Source organism: Anser brachyrhynchus, assembly GCF_964034855.1.
Source record: "Anser brachyrhynchus genome assembly, chromosome: 2".
Lineage (NCBI taxonomy): Eukaryota > Metazoa > Chordata > Aves > Anseriformes > Anatidae > Anser > Anser brachyrhynchus.
Window position 1 is genome coordinate 46,393,748 of NC_137695.1, and position 19,219 is coordinate 46,412,966.

General features: G+C 39.4%; 2 protein-coding genes across 5 annotated transcripts in view; one reads left to right on the forward strand and one right to left on the reverse strand.

Moving 5' to 3' along the window:
• Positions 1-7,155, reverse strand: part of NPHP3 (nephrocystin 3) — a 28,997-nt gene extending 21,842 nt beyond the window's left edge. For 2 of the 3 annotated variants that reach the window (XR_013947843.1, XM_080583495.1), the window contains exons 1-6: positions 5,395-7,155; positions 4,921-5,046; positions 3,581-3,731; positions 1,902-2,054; positions 483-616; positions 91-251 (exon numbers count right to left, since the gene is read on the reverse strand). Coding sequence is in view for 2 of the 3 variants with exons in the window: in XM_080583495.1 (XP_080439621.1) it covers positions 91-251; positions 483-616; positions 1,902-2,054; positions 3,581-3,731; positions 4,921-5,046; positions 5,395-5,742 (1,073 nt within the window). In the remaining variant the exon portion in view is untranslated. The remainder of the gene's footprint in view (positions 1-90; positions 252-482; positions 617-1,901; positions 2,055-3,580; positions 3,732-4,920; positions 5,047-5,394) is intronic. The other variant, XM_080583496.1, reaches the window with a different exon arrangement.
• TMEM108 (transmembrane protein 108) overlaps positions 1-19,219 on the forward strand; it is a 276,598-nt gene that overhangs the window by 30,981 nt on the left and 226,398 nt on the right. The window contains exon 1 of one of the 2 annotated variants that reach the window (XM_080583505.1): positions 8,606-9,335. The exons of the other annotated variant lie outside the window; for it this stretch is intronic. The gene's annotated coding sequence lies outside the window, so the exon portion shown is untranslated. Of the gene's footprint in view, positions 1-8,605; positions 9,336-19,219 lie in introns of those variants that run through there. 2 annotated transcript variants of the gene reach the window in all.

A 19,219-nucleotide genomic window follows, 5' to 3' on the forward strand; every position in this document is an offset into this window, starting at 1 on the left:
TGAGAAAAGGATCTCATACATTCTAATAAGCTATGCACTCTGCATAAATTACCAGTTTCCATTTACTTTACCAGTCTGGAAAATACTTACCTTGGCAAAGTTAGATGTAGGAGCAAAATGACTAATGAACTTTTTTCAATTTCCCATTTTCTTACATCCTTAAAATGATTTTCATTTTCTGCTGGAAAATGAACAACTTGAAAGAAGTAGCCCATTGTCTCACAGATTCTTTGAAGTTTTGGTGAGTAGTTCTGAAAGAAAATTTGAAACTGCTTTAGTAATAAATCTGTATAGCATCAAGGACCTACTAGATAAATCCCTTTTTTTTTTTTTGTCTATGCAGTTTCTTCCCCTGAAGTCCTTGAAAAGACTTTCTCTGAATTCACTGAAATTAGGATACAGCTACTAAAGCTTTCAAGAAATATTGGACAAATTTCTGAATAAGTATCCCAATGGAAACAAAAGGTTTGTGAGGTACTCACTTTAATGAAGATCTCCACTTCTCGTTGAGTCTCATCAGTATTAATAATAAAACATCTTACTGTGTTACTCCACAGAGAGTGAGAAAACAGAGGAGTAACCTGCAATAAACTGGCGACAGCAGCATCCCAGTCATCTGCCAATAAATAAAAAAAAAAAGTCTAGAGATCTCCACATTGACTACACTGGATGATGGATAAGCCATCACCTCTTAACATCATTAATACTACATTTTGTTTAAAATAGTAGTAACATTTTTACTCTATTTTTATTTTTTTAAAATTGAATTTAGAGAACACATACCATCTGATAACGTCATGTAATTTGATAATGTGGCAAAGAGATATTGTTAAACGTGTATTATCATTAAAATGATATTTCATTTAAAATAGCATTGATGAAACGTATGTACAAAAATCAAGTCAACAGCTGTAAAATAGATAAAATATGCAGAAATAAAAACACAATCAAACTCTTTTTTTTTTCCTCATATCTACATGTATTTCAATTAGACCATGTTAATTAACGACAGTGAAACATTACGGGAAGTGCCTCTTCTTGATATAAAGTCAATAGCCTTCTATATTTGTACTGTACATCAATTCCCTATAGAAGTAATGAATTTTAAAACTTTCTTAGGCTCTCTATTTTGTGGTTGAACATTCTTTCAAGCCAGGAATAGGCTTCCCTTTCAGTACCACCTGGCACGATGAAAGGTCTAGTATATGAAGCTGTCACCATCACAGAGCAGACCCTCCCCTCCCACTTTGCAGGCAGAGACGTCTGAATCAGAGCTTGAAGGACTGAGGAAAAAAGGGAGGAACAGCGATGCACGAGGGGTTCCAGGGCCAGGACAACAGTGAGGGAAAATAGAGAACCCGAACCCCGTTTGCAATAGGCTATTTGGGAAACAAAGTTCAAAAGCAACAATTATCGATAACAAAATATCTAACACTGATTCATGTAAAGAAGTATACATCTCGGTCTTGCAATCAGATTTAAATGAACAGCACCCTAATCAGAGTCAGAAACTATGCAAAATCCAGCGAGAAAACAGAGATATAGCTTATGCTAATACCAATGTAACATCCACATTCAGGAAGCTGGAGATTTGAATCAAACTGGAAAAAAGAATCCCAGCAGACACTGAAAGAGGTAACTATCTTCCTTAATCAACATGAAGAACAAAGTATTTGGTTTATTCACAAATAGGCACTGTTCACTGCTGTTTGCTAAAATCACTACTGCACGTATCATAGTTATATATATTAAATGCAACTTGCTATTTAAAACTACGGATTCCTTTTATTTTTGCAAAGAAACTTTCCAAATAATCCTTTAGTCAAATTAGCTAAAAATGGACTGAAAAAAAAATGGCATAAATGCATACAATCCCAGCAAAACAGGCCGCCATTACTTACCTCTGTTTATATTTGCAAATGGTCCCTCAACATCTATGGAGCTATGAGCAAATTCAGGCCCTCTGAAAGACTGCTGAAGCTGCATCATACTACCCATGGATGGCTCACTTCCCAGGGCTCCTCCAGTCCAATATTCAGATTGTGCCCCAGCAGCTAAAAATGGAAAAGAAAAAGAAAAACAAACAAACAAAAACCTCCCTTAATTATCATTTAAAAAAGTAAGTAATCAGTCTTAAATGTTCCAGCTGAAATCTGAAATCTACTGTCACATGGTACTGATCTTTTTTTCTTTCCTCCTTTATCAGATTTGCTCACACCTCCGTGTCCTGTAGTTCTAAACGAGTGTTTGTCTGAAGTTATTGGGAAACCATCCTCATAAAGGATGTGGTTATTTGCTATTACTTGTTATTACTTGGATTGCTCACATCTATTGGGTTCAAATGCTGACTTGGATTACAAATCAGTAAAACAGTTCACAGTATTGCTGCAGTCATTTGTACACATCACAAAATTGACTACTTTTGTTCAGGAATGTTCCAGAGCTGAAAGAATGCAAAGGGGCTCTAAGTCAGGATTGAAATACATTTTCTGTGCTGTGTGAGACAGCTTTTGCAGCATCTCTTCATAATACACCCGGATTGTGCTTCTGCTGAACTATATAAACACTAAATAATCTTTAGTGGAGAAAACTGTGAAATTGAAAAAGACTTACAAAAACATAAGAAGGGAAGTATGAATTCAAAAATGAATTTAACACAAAAGGCCAAAAAGTTATATAAAAGAAGACTATCTGTACCACTACAGTTCAAATGGACAATTGCTATGCAAGGAGACAATCACTGCATTTTGAAATGTTTCTAGTTTTAAACATCACATATTAATATTGCTGACAAGATGTGATTGTTGATATATCTCAGTAAGCAAAGCACGTTATGCAACAGCACTTGAATGCAGGGTTTCCTCAGTAACCCTTCATGGTGCAAGAAGTAAATGGTAGCAATCCTTAACAGTGTCAAGGTGTTAACTGTCTGCTACGCTTACTGCTCAATTTTGAATCAGATACAAAGCGACGTAACTGATCACATACCTATCTGAATCCCTCCCGTATTATCAAATACCTTTTATGGTATATACAATGCTTTGTCTTTTGTATCATTAAGTTTGCTAGGGTTTCCCTTTCAAAAAATTCTTCAATGAAATTACTCTTTTGGCCAGTTCATGTTAAATATCTATATCTGCTACTTTGAAAAGTACAGTAGCAGAGACTGGGATACTTCTTCATCCATAGTTTTAAGTCTAAGATTCCCTCTGGTTTCAGTTGTACTCTTCTGGATCCTTTGGAACATAACCTCTCAGATCTAGAATAAGAAAGCTCAAAAAAGTTTGGAAGAAACTACAAAACTCAGAATTGTTCAAAGAACAATTAAAAAAAAAACTCCGAGTCACTGTGTCTAGACAGTGCTCTATTTTCTCCATTGATTCCTGCATAAGACCAGAAAATTGGGTTTTCTCACAATATAAACTAGGTTTGTAAAGGCAGCTCCTTTTATCCTTGGAAACATTTTATGTTGCTTTTCAAGCTGGATTAATAAACAGAAGATAAATAGTAAACCTTCTGCTTTACTATTCATAGCCTTCAGTCATGTTTCAACACAAAATGCTAGGCATGAAATTCTTACCTGTAACATCTGTACAATTGTCATCAGAATCAGACTCTTCAGGATCAAACACTTGGATTCCCTGGGCCTGAAGTCTCTGAAGTTTTGCTTCTAGCTCTCGTTTGGCCCTCAGTAAGTCCTGAATCTCATTTTCTTTAGTTTCTCTAAAAATCTATAAGTGGAGAAAAACATAAGATTGAAATACACACCATAAATCTTTTGAAATTCAGTATCATGTTCCTGAATTCTTATTATGTGCTCTCAATTAGAAAAATAACTTTCTAGCATTCCTTTAGCAGGGAAAGGCTAAATGTGAACAATAAAAAATAAACATAAGTCTATAAATGAGCAGAAAACATAGTTTAAAATGTCTAATTTTAAAATCTTACCATTTTCAAGCTTAGCCTACTGTTCTGAATGTTAGGAGTCTGCATTAGTATGGGAAGCTCATTAAAAATGGCAAGTAACTTTCTTGACCTTTTAAAGTTTAGTGTCTTCAGAATCACCACAAGTAGTAATTTCTTTCAAAGGTTCCTTTTTATTTTTTCCAAAAATAGAACACAATCAAGTATCTCTAGCAGTCCAGTTTTTAAAACACTACCATTGTAAGGGGAAGAAAACAAGAACCTAGATTTAAATACAACGAGATGAAATCCTCTTCAAGTCTCATTTTCTTAAATTAACTCAAAAAAAAACTCTTTTAATTTATCTGCTAAATATGAACACCTGTTACATGTAAAGATATCAAGAAGCTTAAAACAGTGCAAAAACAAGGCCTATTGCCCTGCTTTGGATGGTGAAAATATTATCATCTGCAGCAAGGGAAAAGCATCAGCTTGGCCTTTCAAGTCATCCCCCAAAGAAGTGCAAAGGCTTTTCTCTTTAACTGGCTGTCATTTTTCAGCAGTCAAAATAGATGTACCAATACACATCTCTTCAATGTAACCTAGTAGCCTTAAAATGCTAAATACAAATATATATTGAGAAATAATAAAATTGTGTTTATATGTTCCTTCAGCACGTGTCAGTCTGCGGCACACATTTTCCTGTCACTCTCAGGTACCAAAATTGCAAGAATCTGTGTTGAAATAACACAGGAATTTAGCTGAAAATGCATCACTGAGTATCCTCCTTTTAGTATGTAAAAGGTTGTTTTCTATTTTTTCTCTGTTTTATAGGGAAGTTTTAGTAAGATTATTTTGAAGAAAATAATCAGCCAAGACCATGATACTGCAATCTTTTTAAGATGGAAAGGTCCCCGTAAAAGCTGTTGGAAAGGAGTTCATTTGGGAATGTGACCAAGTAATATATTTATCTTTTTTTTTGATCATTTTCCCAGGGAAAGAAAAGTCAAGCCATACCTTAAACTGCCTTTTGACCTTGTCTCGATCATGTTCAAACGTTGCAGCTCTCTCCATGGCTTGGTATTTAGCTTCTAACGCGCATTCTTTCTCTCTGAGTATTTTCTGGTAAGTTTTCTGAAGTGCCTGAAAACATTTAACACACCGTTGTTTTTTGTTTTTTGTTTTTTTTTTTCTGAGAGAGCAGAATAGCCAATACAAGCCTCAGCTTGTCAAAAACATTCCCGATCAGGACAGCGCCAACCCAGCACCCTACAACTCTCCCTGCTGCAGAGGAGATGCAGCGCTCGGCCCCGTCCCTAGAGGCGCGCCTTGGCCACACCTTGACAGCTCACCAGGGTGGCGTGGGGACATATGCCACTTCCCCAGCACCCTGCCTTCCTCGGAAAGGAAAAACCATCGCGCTCCTCGCCTCCCCGCCACAGCTCTCCCGTGAAGCAGGGCGAGTGGTCCGAGGGGGCGGCGGGGGGCTACCTGCAGCTCGGCGCGCAGCCGCTTGTTCTCCCTGTCCAGCTTGGCCTCCTTCTTCACCATGGAGGCCACCTCGTTGTTCTTGCTGACGCGGAAGATCTCGTACTCCTTCTTCAGGCGCTCGTACTCGGCCACGCACTCCAGCTCCTGCACCGAGGCGGTCGACTTGAAGCTGGCCCCGATCAGGCCGCCGGGCCGCGAGGCCCCGACGCGCCGCAGGGAGCCGCGCAGCAGCCGGGCCTTGGGCTTCACCTCCACCGGGATCTCGCAGGCCTCGCCGCCGCCGTACGTGTCCTCGATCACCTCCCCGACCCCTCCCGCCGGGCTCACCAGCGACGACGCCGTCCCCATGGATAACCCCCTGGGTTAACCCGGGGAGGGGTTAACACCGAGGGGAGGAGGAGGCGCCGTTCCCGGAGGCGGCTGCTCCCTGCCCCAGCAGCGGCCCCCTGCCCCTCACCGCTCCCCCGGCCCCGCCGAGCCGCGGAGCCCGCCCAGCCCCGGGGCCATGGCTGGCTCCTGGCGGCGGCCGGAGGAAGGGAGGGCGGGAGGAAGCCGCTGCAAGGGCCGCCTCCCTCTTTCTCTCCCTCCTTCCCGTCCCGTCCCGTTCCATCCTGTCCCGTCCCGTCCCGTCCCGTCCCGATCCGCGGCGGGGGGGCGGCTGGCGGTGGTATGGGCAGGGAACGGGAAGCTCTGAGGAAATGTGGGTTATTTTCAGGTTTTGCCTCAAAATAAAGGAGCTAAGCTGAAATCTAACGCCGGGAGGGCGCGTGGATCATGGGAAAGGAGGGCTCGAAAGGCATATCTCCGACGATGTTCACAAGGAGCAGGGTGCAGGAGGGGTGCCTGCTGTGCCCCGGGCACGGCAAGCCCTCCCGGTCGCCCTGCCGCCATTTTAGCGTTCCTCGGGAAAGCCTCACGTCCCCCCGAAGCCGCCAGGCCCTGCCGAAAAGCCAGCGAAAGTTTTCCATTTTCTCTCCAAAGTATGCCACCTCACGGGGTCTGTCACTGGCCTTGAAAGCCACACAGTGCCCCGAGCTGATATACAGGTTTATAAGGCTCCAATCTCCTCAGCCAAATGCACGCATACAGGTTGTGACCCGAGCTTTTATGAGGTTGAGACCCTGTGGGGAACTCTCTCTCACCACCTTAAAATACCCTTGAGAGCATTTAGTATCCTCTGAATAAAAAGAAATGAGAATTGATGGTACTGTGCTTACCAAGAAGCAAGTGCTAGGTAATGACATACCACACCTCAGCTCAGTGTTTGTGTATTGCGCTGCTTCGATAGCTCAGTTTAAACTTTTTAATTCTCCATTTGATAATCTTCCCTTTTAGGAATAAGGCAGTTGTAGATTACATGCCTTTTAGATTATCCTCTGACATGACGTGTTTGATAGCTACTTTTAAAAATGAAATGCGTTCTCTGTCTCCTGAAAATTAAATGTTGTATGCTGAAGGCAGGGTTATGTACCTCTTCAAAAGCTTTGTTTCCTTCGACCATCATGGGTATTTCAGAGAAACAGATCCATGAAACTCAGGAGAATGTCAGTCTGTTCCCACATCTCAGAACCTGTTTTACTGTCAGCATGAAAACCAAAAATATAGCTACTTTAAAGCGATTTTTTCCTCGCATATGTGCCAGGTTTGTTAGACATGACCAATTTTAATACCAATCTTTTTTTTTCTTAAAGAATCATAGAAGCATTAAGGTTGAAAAAGACCTCCAAGATCATCTGGTCCAACCATCCTCTTACCACCAATATCACCCACTAAACCATGTCCCTAAGCACCGTCTCCAACCTTTCCTTAAACATCCCCAGGGACGGTGATGCCACCACCTCCCTGGGCAACCCATTCCAATGCCTGACTGCTCTTTCTGAGAGGAAATGTCTCCTCATTTCCAACCTGAACCTCCCCTGGAGCAATGTGAGGCCATTCCCTCTTGTCCTATCACTAGTTATCTGTGAGAAGAGGTTGAACCCCAGCTCTCCACAACTTCCTTTCAGGTAGTTGAAAAAAAAATTTTAAAAAAATGCTAGAAATATCTTTCCATTGATACAGTCCCGAATCTCAAAATCTATTGAAGGGAAGATCACTTACTCTTGTGTACAATAGAGAAAAGGGATTTTTCTAAGTGAAAATACTGAATTTGGAGAATATGCTAGTCTCTGAGCAATGGCTACTTCGGAAAGACTAACCTCCCATATATTTTTTTTTAATTTTTTTTTTTTTGCTGAGTATCACATTTTATGGCATGCAATATCCTTTTGCTCAATTCCAGTTAGCTGTCCTGGCTGTGTCTTAAAACTTGGTTTGCTGTTAATAAAATTCATTTGCCACTGACGTGATTTTGCCCTAACTTTCCCCCTGTGTTTTCATGGGGGAAAAATAATTTCTTGTCTGAATGTCATTTATGATTACATTGGTAATCTATTCCAGTTAAACTATTTTTCAGTGAAAAATCAAAACAAAAGATACAGAGTATATGATAACTGTAGGAAGAGGACGGAAGCTACTATGTCTTCTCTAATATTGACAAGAATATGTACAGGGTGATTCAGCCAATGAGCCTGTAATTCCGTGACAAAGCAAGGCTCTTGGTTTCTTCATTTTATGTTGGTACCAGGCTCTCCACTGATGTTTGAGCTCTGGGAATAATTAGAAATATGTTCATGCTGGTGCTTGAACTGAATTCCTTTTGTGTTCTGAGTTTGTGAAAATCAAAATCTCTAGGCTTTAAACCCAGAATAAAAATGGTAGTATTGTAAGAGCTCCTGGATTCCTTATAATAATCCACTTGACAGCAGCACATAGATTGGAGGACTGTAGATATTGTTTCTCTAATGCCGCCTCTGGATGCATTACAGAAACGTTATGGGTAGTAGAGAATATGTTGACACAAGCCTTTCTAAACAGAAAGATTACCCTGCTTACTTGTTGTTTCATGTGTTGGTTTTCTCTAATGTTTAGAGATTAGGATAGCTTCTTTCAACATCTAATTTGTAAGCTAACAAAGATTGCTTTAAATCACCCATTAGTACAATTCAGAAAGACATCCAACTGTTCATATCTTTGCACAGATGTTGGAAATAGCATCTCAGAAAATCTGAGGATGAGCTGTCTTAACTTACAGAAAAGAATTGACCCACAAAATTGTTCACTGGAGAAAATACCAAGTTCTTTAAAAACAACCTTATCTTGTTACATTACTTTTTTAGGCTTCATTTGGAGCAGCCCAACCTTTAGTACTTTGAGGACATTGATGCTCTGTGAATTGTGTCATAATGTTCTTCACCATTCAGTGCAGACATTTGGGATGCTTCATCAGCTTCATGTTTAACATTACTGTTATTTAGCTAATATAGAGCCGTTGTTAAGACAATTCATGTGTGGGATGTTGGGGTAGCTTGACCCTGGCCAGTAATTAAGCACTCACCAGTCATTCACTCACAACCCCTGCTGAGCAGGACGGGGAGAGAATCAGAAGAGCAAAACCAAAAAAACTTGTGGGTCCAATAAAGATAGTTTAATAAGTGAAGGAAAGAAGAAAAACAAACAAGTGATGCAGAGGCAGTAACTCAACACTTTCTAGCAGCAGACCAATGTCCAGACTATGAAAGACTAACCCCCATATTTTTATTTTTATTTTTATTTTTTGCTGAGCATCACATTATATGGCATGTAATATCCCTTCGCTCAATTCCAGTTAGCTGTCCTGGCTGTCTTAAAACTTGGTTTGCTGTTAATAAAATCTACTGGGCTGAAGTTTAAAAACATTTACATGGTACCTCTAGGGAGAGTGCTTTTGTCTTTGATATATTTACTATAATACCAAATGATTTATTGTTGAAGTTTTTTATTCTTGTCTTTAATTCATTTTAGGTACTGTTATCAATGGGTAATGAACAAAATCTATCAACGTGAGGATCTGTCCTGTGGAGGTAAGTAGAGCTGCCAGAACTAGCCTTCTGATAGAACATAGGATTTTTACATATACTATTAGGTTGAGCTCCAACTTAGCTGATGTTCATTTTACAATAATGTATCCAATATATAATTACCTATGTATCCCTGTAAAATTTAGAGTACAAGGTTAGGATATAGGTAGTTAAGAGGAAGCTGAAGACTTTGAGGTTACATGTTGCCAGAGATTGACTACTTGCTAAAAATAAGAGTTGCTCTGATTAGAATAGATGTCAATAATGACCTGAAAGCAGAAGATGCTTTAAATGAAAGGCAGCTGAACAAACTTCTACAAAACATCCTTTTTGTTAACTCATGCTGCAGTGACTTAAGGCTATATACCGCAGTCATAAACGAAGTGTGGTAGAAGCCTTTGTAAGTCACTATTGAGTTGTTTGTGCCTGCACTGGATCAAGTTGATTCATGAGAGATGATTAAGATGATTAAGAGAGCTCTACAGATGATATGTAGTGAAAAGATGTAACATGGTAAGATTAGTTTTGTCCTGGATTATATATGATTCTACTTCCCTCTTTTTAGTGATGATGAAGACCTTTCTCTAAAAGGTTGCTTGCTACTGGGCTGTCTTTTATTGACTGATTGGCTTTCCCTAGTACTCCAGCCTGCGTACTAAGTGCAAGTTTGAATAAACCAAATGACTGATCTACTTACTCGGCTTCTTACTTTTGTAAAACATGAGACCTGATGTAAAATACATCAAGTCAGGGGGAATTTTCCAATTCAGAGGATCTGTTTTGAATCTGGTATTCTAGTTGTTCCAAAAAAGCCTGAAACTCCCCGATCTAAAGGTCTGAGCATGAAAATTGCTTTGTTGCCTCTGCCCTGTTGTGGCACCTGCCTTTTGTTCACCTGTGTGAAAGGCATCCGTATATGTCCTCCACTGAGGCTCTCATGCTAAGCAAGAGCTGATCAGCAGTTTTGTGGTTCCCCAGCTGCTGTGACTGGTCTATAGGGTCCTGGAGCTGTATACATCTGAGGGAATGTCTGCTACATGGTGGGAAGATAGATGCCTTCTTCCCTTTTTCATGTGACCCAGCATGGCCGGGGCTATATCTGTCATTATGACTGACTTATAACTTGCAGTCTTGCTTTGACCCAACATGAAATTGCATACGTGGGGGTTCTGGTAATTTAAGTTATTGTAAGCGGGTGTAGAAGACAGAATAACTCAGAAACTGATTACAGTTCATCACTAGATAAGCAAGTTAGAAGTGTACATTTTTAAGCAAAACTTTGTCATAAAATTAAGCTTTAGAAGACTGTACTTTTAAGTCTGAAGAAATGTGTTGAAGAACCCATCCAAAGTCTTAGGATAATTTCTTTTTATAGGCATGTTTATGAGAGTCTCTAATACAATGGATTTTCCTTTTCAAGCTGAAAATAATGTGATATACAGGTGGTTAATTGTAAACTGCCTAACAAATTCAGCCTTGGGACATAATTTTAAATTCAAATAACTGTTGAACTTACTATGTTACACTCAGTAATTTTATTGCAGTCTATCAAGCTGAGATCAGCAGCTTCTTTCAGGAATCCATTTGTTGAGAGGCCTGAAAATTACCTGGAGCAGAGAAGATTACATAATGAAGAACATCCACTTTTAAATGCTCCCTTAACTTTACGTGTTATAGCCCTTCGCCACTAGAGGACAGCAAGACCTTGAGAAAATGGGGATATGGGGGGAGGTGGGAGAGAAATTACTAACACGGAGTTACTAAAGTTGTAGTTCAGAAGATACATGCTTCTAGCTATCATTGAGCTTCTTAAAGAATTGAGAGATATGGAAGATGTTTGGAGTCAAAATACGGAGGAGTCACATAGAATACAAAAAAAAAAAAAAAGTAAAGTTTTAGTGTAGACTTGCTTATCAGTCATAGGTAAAGCACAGTACTACTTTTGGGAGCCAGATTCCATTTCTATTCAATTCATGAATAGTTTTGAACTGATTTCAGTAAGACTTTGGCTTTGCTTTGTAATCTTAAATAACTACTAGGTGTCTGATTTTTGATGAAGGAATTTGACACCCTTATGAAGGAAGATAGTTACAGTCTGTTATTTTCAGGCTCCGAACAGTAGTCTGAATCCACTGGACAGGGGTATTCTACGTCCACACCCCTCTTGCAATGCAAGAACTCCTTATAGGCATAAGCTATAGGAAATGGATTCTGAACAGTGCAATTCATAATCAGAACCAAACTTTTCACCTTCATGGCCTCAACATGTCAGGTGAGATAAACCTCTGTAATCTTTATGGCAAGGGACCCAGTGACATTTCTCCATTAAAAGCTCCAAAGAAGCTTTGAAGTGGCCTTAGTTTGTCATAAGTCTGAATTGGATTTTAACCGAAAATTCAATAATGAGTTATAATCCCAGCAAGAAGAGAGCTCTTGAACATCCATTTTATCATCACTATATTGTCATTGAACTGAGAAGGACATCTCAGATTTTGCAGTCTCATTGTCATTTCATCCTACGCAAACTGTCTGAATATTGTATGTGGTCACAATGCTCAGGAATAACTGATCTTGTTCACCAGGAAAGAGGAGTAGAAGGGAGGGAAAAGTCAAAAACAAACAAACAAACAACAACAAAAAACAGCAAGAATGAGAAATAGTAATGACAAGCAAGTGCTGTTGCCGAGCTATTTATTGCTTCAGCCAAGAGCCACAAAACTACATTGGTGCCTAACATAGGATGAGTATAGAAGAAATAAGGTGAAGATTGCCCTTAATAATTTTTAAGGTAACTTAAGAGTGCTCTTCAAAAAACCTTCCTGTGTTAGTAGGAATCTGAAATTCACTAGGACCCAAGTGAAGTTTCCTGAGTACTTTCATATTTTCTTGTTCATACCCAGAACATCTGCCTTCTTGGCAGAGCCTAGAGTTGCAATAGCTTATCCTGATCTGATTTGTGAATTAGGCATCCTAAATCTAAACAAAGTTTTCTTCAAAAACACGTCCAGAAATGGTGCCGCCACCCAGTCCGAAAGCTTGCCACCTATGTGAGTTCACTGGCTTCCATAGCCTACAGCAATCAGATCCCACATCTTTTGTTTCCCAGAAGGGTGCCCCTACCAGGAGGCTCTAGGGAGGACTGGTCTAGGACCTTCTGCAACTGTCTTGGGAGGACAAGTATGTCATATAGCAGAGAGTGCATGGTGTGTGGGGACAGAGAGGGAACTAAAAGGATTGTGATTTTCTAACTCTATGATTAAGAGTCCTCCTCTCTTCCAGCAAGCTAAAAAAAAGTCCCTTGTCTCCAGATATTCAGATGAGTTTGAAATTAACTCTTATTTCATTTTGTATGTCTGAATTAGGAAAGCATCTGAGATCTCAAGAAATCAGATATAAAACACACCTGGGTATAAAAACATCATTCCTTTAGGTAGCTGTTGTCTTTGTCCTTCGTACTCTGTCTGGTCAAGTCAGACTCTCTCCCTGTAGTGTCTAGAGAAGGCAGACATTGAAAGTCATGGATTGCACCATCAGGGCAAGAGGCTTAAGAAGTTTGGCATGACAGTACTAGAAGATGGTATATCTAAATCTCTTTCTGTAACAACCTTTATTCAGTGATGGAAATGGCTGCAGTTCATAGCAATTGCATATCAATTAAGCAATAACTTTTATCAAACCTATGCTGTAATCACATCAGTATTTGCTTTGATATCCGTGCCATTTTTTATTGAGATTGTTGTCACTCTTTTGCTTTTATGCACAAGCAAATTTGCTTTTAGGAGTTGCAAGGACAGTCACTTTTTTTTTTTTTTTTCCCTGACTTGATCAAAAGCAGAAGAAATTCTATCCATATCCTATGAGAGGATTGTTCAGAAATCCCTGTGTTGCTAGGCTAGCAATTCCCTTGATGGTAGAAGTGCCAACAGAGACACGGCGTGTGGGATGTTGAAGCCCAGCTTTAAGGAGATAAATACTGGAAAGCTTCCCAGAATGTCTTAGCATGTACATTTGAAACTCTGGTTTCAGCTTTAAACTGGTCTTAGATGTTCTGAACTCCTGCCTGGCAGAGGAAGGTCCTTTTCACCTAGCTGAATACTAAGCACTAAGTGCCTTTAGTTTTCCATTGATCCCTCCAGTTATAATTGTGTAGCTGGGAGTGCTCACTGTTGAGGGGTGCTGCTGTATTTTATTATTTGTCCTGCTGAACAGGACATCATTTCAAGAAATTAATCTGGACAGCATGGAAATTGCTAAAATAATTGAAGAAAAAAATCTGAAGTATTTTCCATGGAGTTCATACTATCAGAAAGAACATGTGGTTTCTTGTGTGCTACATTAATTCTGCATATATGAGCTGAATCTGAAAACTGCATGATATGAAATTTTATTGTTAAACCATTGTGTGGCATGTTTGTAGAGTTAGTTTATAGAGTTTTCTAAAAAAATATCTTGGGCTATTGGAGTAACAGTATTTTTTAGCACTTTGTTGTTTGTAGTCTTTAAATTCTATATGAGAGACGTGTATTGAAACCAAATGATGTTTCTCTTTTCATAACTGCAGCAGATTCTGAATGTCCTGAGGCTACAACTGACTGGCACACAGAGAGATTAGATACCCATTGCATAGTAGCAGTGTCTGAAGAACAGTAGAGCTGTATATACTCCTTTAAACATATATCATTTAAAAAATGTGACTCAAATAAAGAAGGGCTTTGTGGTCAGATATATATTAAATTAAGTTACAACTTATTTAATCACACTGAGTCTATGTTGTAGCATTGCTGAAATTAGAACAATGGGCTATAGTATGGCAAAAGGTCTAGTTAATTTTTCTCTGAAACATGTGAGGCATGCCATTACAGTAACTCTTCTGGGAGTACTTTAGATTGAAGGTGTAAAGGTCTGTGATTACATTCCAGGTTCATGCCACAACTCATCTTAGTTCAGGAGTTTTGTAGCAATGAACTGTGACCAAGGAGAGTGGGAGAAAGGAAAAAAAGACAAGTCTGTAGTGCAAACAGCAGAAATGTGCATTTATGGAGCTTTTCATGGTGTGTTAATTGGTACACTATGAGATATACTAGGTTTACAGAACATGCACTACAAGCTGCAGTATGTCCATGGTACTTGTGTCTGGGAAACATGACAACTCTGGCTGAAAATGTCTTGAAGACTTCACAAGAAGGGATATACTGGGTAATTGTACTCCATTTCTGAAAAGTTGTTTGTTGTGCTCTCCTTTCCCTTCCACAAACTCAGTTTTTCTCCTTCTCAGACTTCATTTCTGTCCCATTCCATCTTTCACCATCTTTCAAGTGCATGCCAAAGGAATAGACCAGAGAGCTACTAGCAAGGCCTCTTCGCTCCTGCTACTCATGTATAGGTGTTGCAACAACTAGACATTTTTCTGCACTACCTTACGTATTGCTCCGCACCACAAGTCTGACTGCTCTGGTTCAGCCACTTAGCTCCTAATTCAGTCTTCTGTTTTTCTGTCTCTCTCTCTGTCTCTCTCTCTCTCTTTTTATTTTATTTTTTATTTTTATGTGCTGTGTGAAGAGCCATCAGGTATAATAAAGGAGGGGGAAAATGATAAGAGAGATGTTTTTGGCTCGGGGTTAACATGACTGAAAGTATCTTCTGGCAGCTGAAAGACTGCCATCTCTTATTGTCTCTATAGCAGGAGTCAGAGCACATGTGCTACAGATCACTGGAAAAGACTAGGCAAAGTGTTTGGTGTAAGGAACAATCTTTAATACCTGCTGGTATCTTAAGGACATTAAAAAGTTGTCTTTGCAGTCACAAGCGCTAAACTTCTTTTATAAAGCTTCTGCTCTGCACAAAGAAATAAAGTTGCAATGAGAAGAGATCTAACTCCCCAGAGCAATTTCTAACAAAAACAAATCAAGCAAAGTCCTTTTGGAATATTTCTACTTGTAAAAACAAGACCTTTTTTACTGACTTCAAAGGGAAAATATGCTATAAACCTCTTTTCTAATGTATTTATAAACAACAAATTGTCACTTTATTCTTCAACAAGGTAAATAAAACCACAAAATGCGTAGGTCAGACCTTCAAAAAACATACCGCCTTTAAATCAGAAGAAACATTTCACGCTGCATCTTCAAAACAATTTTACTAGAATTCTTTCTGGCAATGAGACTAGTTGTGGAAACAGTAACCCTACCTAGCTTTAAATCGTTAAATGTCAGAGCTGGGCTTTTGTTCACAATAGAACTAAATGATGTACAGCACCAAGTGAATGACCTTTACTGAATAAACAATTTGTTGCAGTCTCTGGTGAAGCCTTTCCATTGACATGACTTTAGATTAGGTGATATGTTAGAATAAACACTGGCAATATCCAACAGTAAAGGAAACATTCAAAATATTACTTTATTTCCCCTTCCTCCCTAAAGTCTGTCACTTCATTCTCACGCACCTGCTAAAGAAAAGCCCAGGGCTACTTGAAACACTCAGAGTTTTAATCTGCATGGAAGACAAGTTGAAGGTAATGGCAACGCCTGTTCTTCCTGCTATGCTCATACTGATTACACAGAGGACGGAAGAAACTAATTGTAGTTTCTGGGTTAAGGGCCAGCTTGTGTCAGGAACTCGGGTAGCCATGAGCTTTTCTTTTTCCCCATAAAACCTGAGCGGCTTCCAAACAAAATGGGTAAAAGCACGCTACTTTCACTTTGGGGTGTCATGATAGTGCTCCCTCCACGCTCTCCAGGAGCGCTGAGGTGGGTATTCATCTCTCCTAAATGGAAAACACAGGAGCTTGGTTTCAGAAACAAATTTCTCCAAATTCCTTATGCTGGCAACATGGCAATGCCTTTTTGGAACTGCATTCCAGGGTGCTTAGCAGTGGTCTCTACAGGATGTGCTAAGGAAATGAGGCTGTGTCTTTTTCTTCCTCCTGTTGGAGTGCAGGGTGTGGTGTCAACACGAAGTAACTCGCTATCCTGAAGAGGATGCTGTACTGTTTGGATTCATCTTTTCAAAGGCCAACGTATTGCCAGTCAGCCTACAGCAGAGAATGGTGTTTACATGGCATGGTTTGTTTTCCTGAGCATAGGCAACTGCGTGTTACATATGAAGTGTCTCCTAAGCACCAGGCATTTTCAGAAGGGTGTGAAAGCAGAGTACCAGCCTAAGTACGCAGCTTACAGACAAATGGTGAGAGCACAGATGGGATGCAGTGCCAGAAGCCCACAGGGAATGAGCAACAGAACTGAGCATGCATTTTGTTTGATGATGGTTGGGTAGAGACTGTATGCTTGGTAGCGGCTTCTGATTTTGTACTTCAGTGCAGTCATGCGAATTTTGAAGAGGTTCAAGGAGCTATCTGTTTAGTTAGTCACACCTTAGGGAAATTTTCCATATAGCAATCGAGTATCTTGCTCTCTAGTAGCATGATTCTATTGTTATTGGGGGAGAAGAATTGGACTCTTCCTTGGTCAGTTACTTAAAACAAACTGGTGAAAAACAGGTGTAGTAAGCAATCGAGTTTGTGCTAAAAACTTCCCCTCTCCAGTTCTGCACTAATAAATGGGGAATTTACTAATATCCAGGAAAAATTCAGTAGATAAAATAATTGGCCCCAGTGTGTGTTATACAAACTATTTCTTTGTCAGCTTGAAACCAATCAGTAAGCTTATCAGGTAAATATAATTGGTTTAGGCATGTTCATGCTTCTAACGCTAATCTAGCTGTTTAACTCCTTTTACAGGTTTGCTCTTCATTAGCTGTCATGTGCATAATTTATGATCTAGTTTTTCAAAACATACAATTCTATGCTTTGGGCCCCATCTATCTTCCTTTTAAGTTTTGCTACAGAAAACTTCAGAAGAGAGGATCAAATCATATTGATGTATAAACCTATACATAGCGAGTGACTGAAAAAGCAGTATATATCCCCTGCAAACCAATATAATCTCTTTGCAGGATCCCAGCTGTGTGGAAAGGACATGAAATTGTTTGATTTTTCCTGTAAGTGATGCATGTATATTCAGTTACCAGCGCCATCTACTGTTCATCTCGAGTAAGCTGTGCAAAACTTGGTGTATTTGGCTCGATGCTTGTCAGCATTCAAGGTCCCACGGCCGGCTGACCTGCCAGAGTACTCAGAACAACTGAGGTATTACAGGGGACAAAGGAATCGTGACAGTAGGAGGCTGCAAGGAAGCAAAGGGGGAAGTAGGAGCCTGCACCGGGGCAACACGTTTGGATGTATGTGAGGAGGTGAGAAGTGGATATTAACAGAGCTTCATGTGTAGCTAAACTTCCATATGGTTAAGCAGCTGTGTGCTTGCTCCTCTCAAAAACACATTTTGCTGTTACAGCCTGGAGCTGATTCGTTCAGCATTGCACTCCAGGACATAGCATAATGAAGGAAAGCCGTACTTTCTACTTGGGTTGTAATATTTAAATTAAATACCAGGTACAACGTTAAAAAACTTTTGGGTGACTTAGAAATCTAACTTCTTTTTCTATCACATCTTTTAGAAGAGTGTTGAGTTGATCTTACACCTTATTTGATCCAGTATGAAGATAGGGCCTAAATCCCTGTAACTAATGTGTACCTATATTTCTGTATTTTAAGGAAATCTTGGTTTGTTACCAAAGGTAGAAAGAGGGTTTTTTTTGTTCTGCTCTTCAGTTATCCATCTGGCTTGTGAAGCTGAATTATTAGCAGCAGTGTTGACAGAAGAGAGTGGGAAATTAACTAAAAGCGTAAAGGAGAAACCAGAGGGGAAAGATATTATGTGCCCCAAGGAATTATTTTTCTTAACACACAATCCCTTCCTAGACTCATAACCACAACACTGAGCAGACTATTCTGTTTGTAAGTTTTTGTATCTTAAAAGTCTACATCATCATTTACACTACTCAAACTGCAGAATGTTATCTTCCAAATCTTGATTAACGTCTGTCATAAATATTGTGTTTGCTTTTGATGAAAGAAATTGGGGGGTTTTATATGCTACTTGGTTTTCTCTTTCTCTTCAGTCACTTTACTTCGCTATAATGCTTCAGGTAAGCATATTTAAAAAGCATATATTAAATGGATTTGAAATTGAAACATGGAATACATTAGGAAGATTTTAGGAAGATGGTGGAATTTTAAATGCAGCTAAGAGATGTTTGCCAACACACATCTTTACTAGGTGACAGAGCATATTAGGTAGCAAAGTTATAAAGAATTATGAGATTATGTCAGATTTGGATTTGAGTTGCTCTTCTGGGTTTTTGGTCCTGAGATAGAGTACAGCCACTTCAAGAGGTAGTTTCAGCAGCTTTTTTGTTTTTCTCCTTTTGTATCTAATACAAACATTACTCATGCATCTGTGTACACATATAGGTATGAATCATTCATCTATGTCTTTTCTGTAAAGCTGCTACAGTTAGCAGTGCTGGCAATCAGGAGTAATTCCTGCAGATCCCAGTTAGCCTCAGAGTGTGAGAAGAGATCAAAAATGATGTCTCATCCTGTAAAGTGTCTGTGACAGGAAAGGTACTGTTTGTTTTCTCTTTTGCAGAGCAAAAGCACGGTCTGGATGTCAGTATCTCTTTTAAATATTGTGATGGAGGGGCAAAAATCAAGGTATAGCTTTACACATATAGTACCATTTTCATCACATTTCAAAATCTTTAGGAAATCTTATACTCCTATTTATGAACTTCTTTCAAAAAAATCCCTCAGGATAAAATGCATAATTTTGTGCTTATTCATGTTTTGACTCAAAAAAACTTGTGGAAAAATGTAGCACTGCATTACATTTCTAAACCCACTATTCATACAGCCATATAGATTATATCCGAAATGAGAAGAAGAATTTTAAAGAACTCCTTCTAAACTGTCCAGTAGTATTCGTACTCAC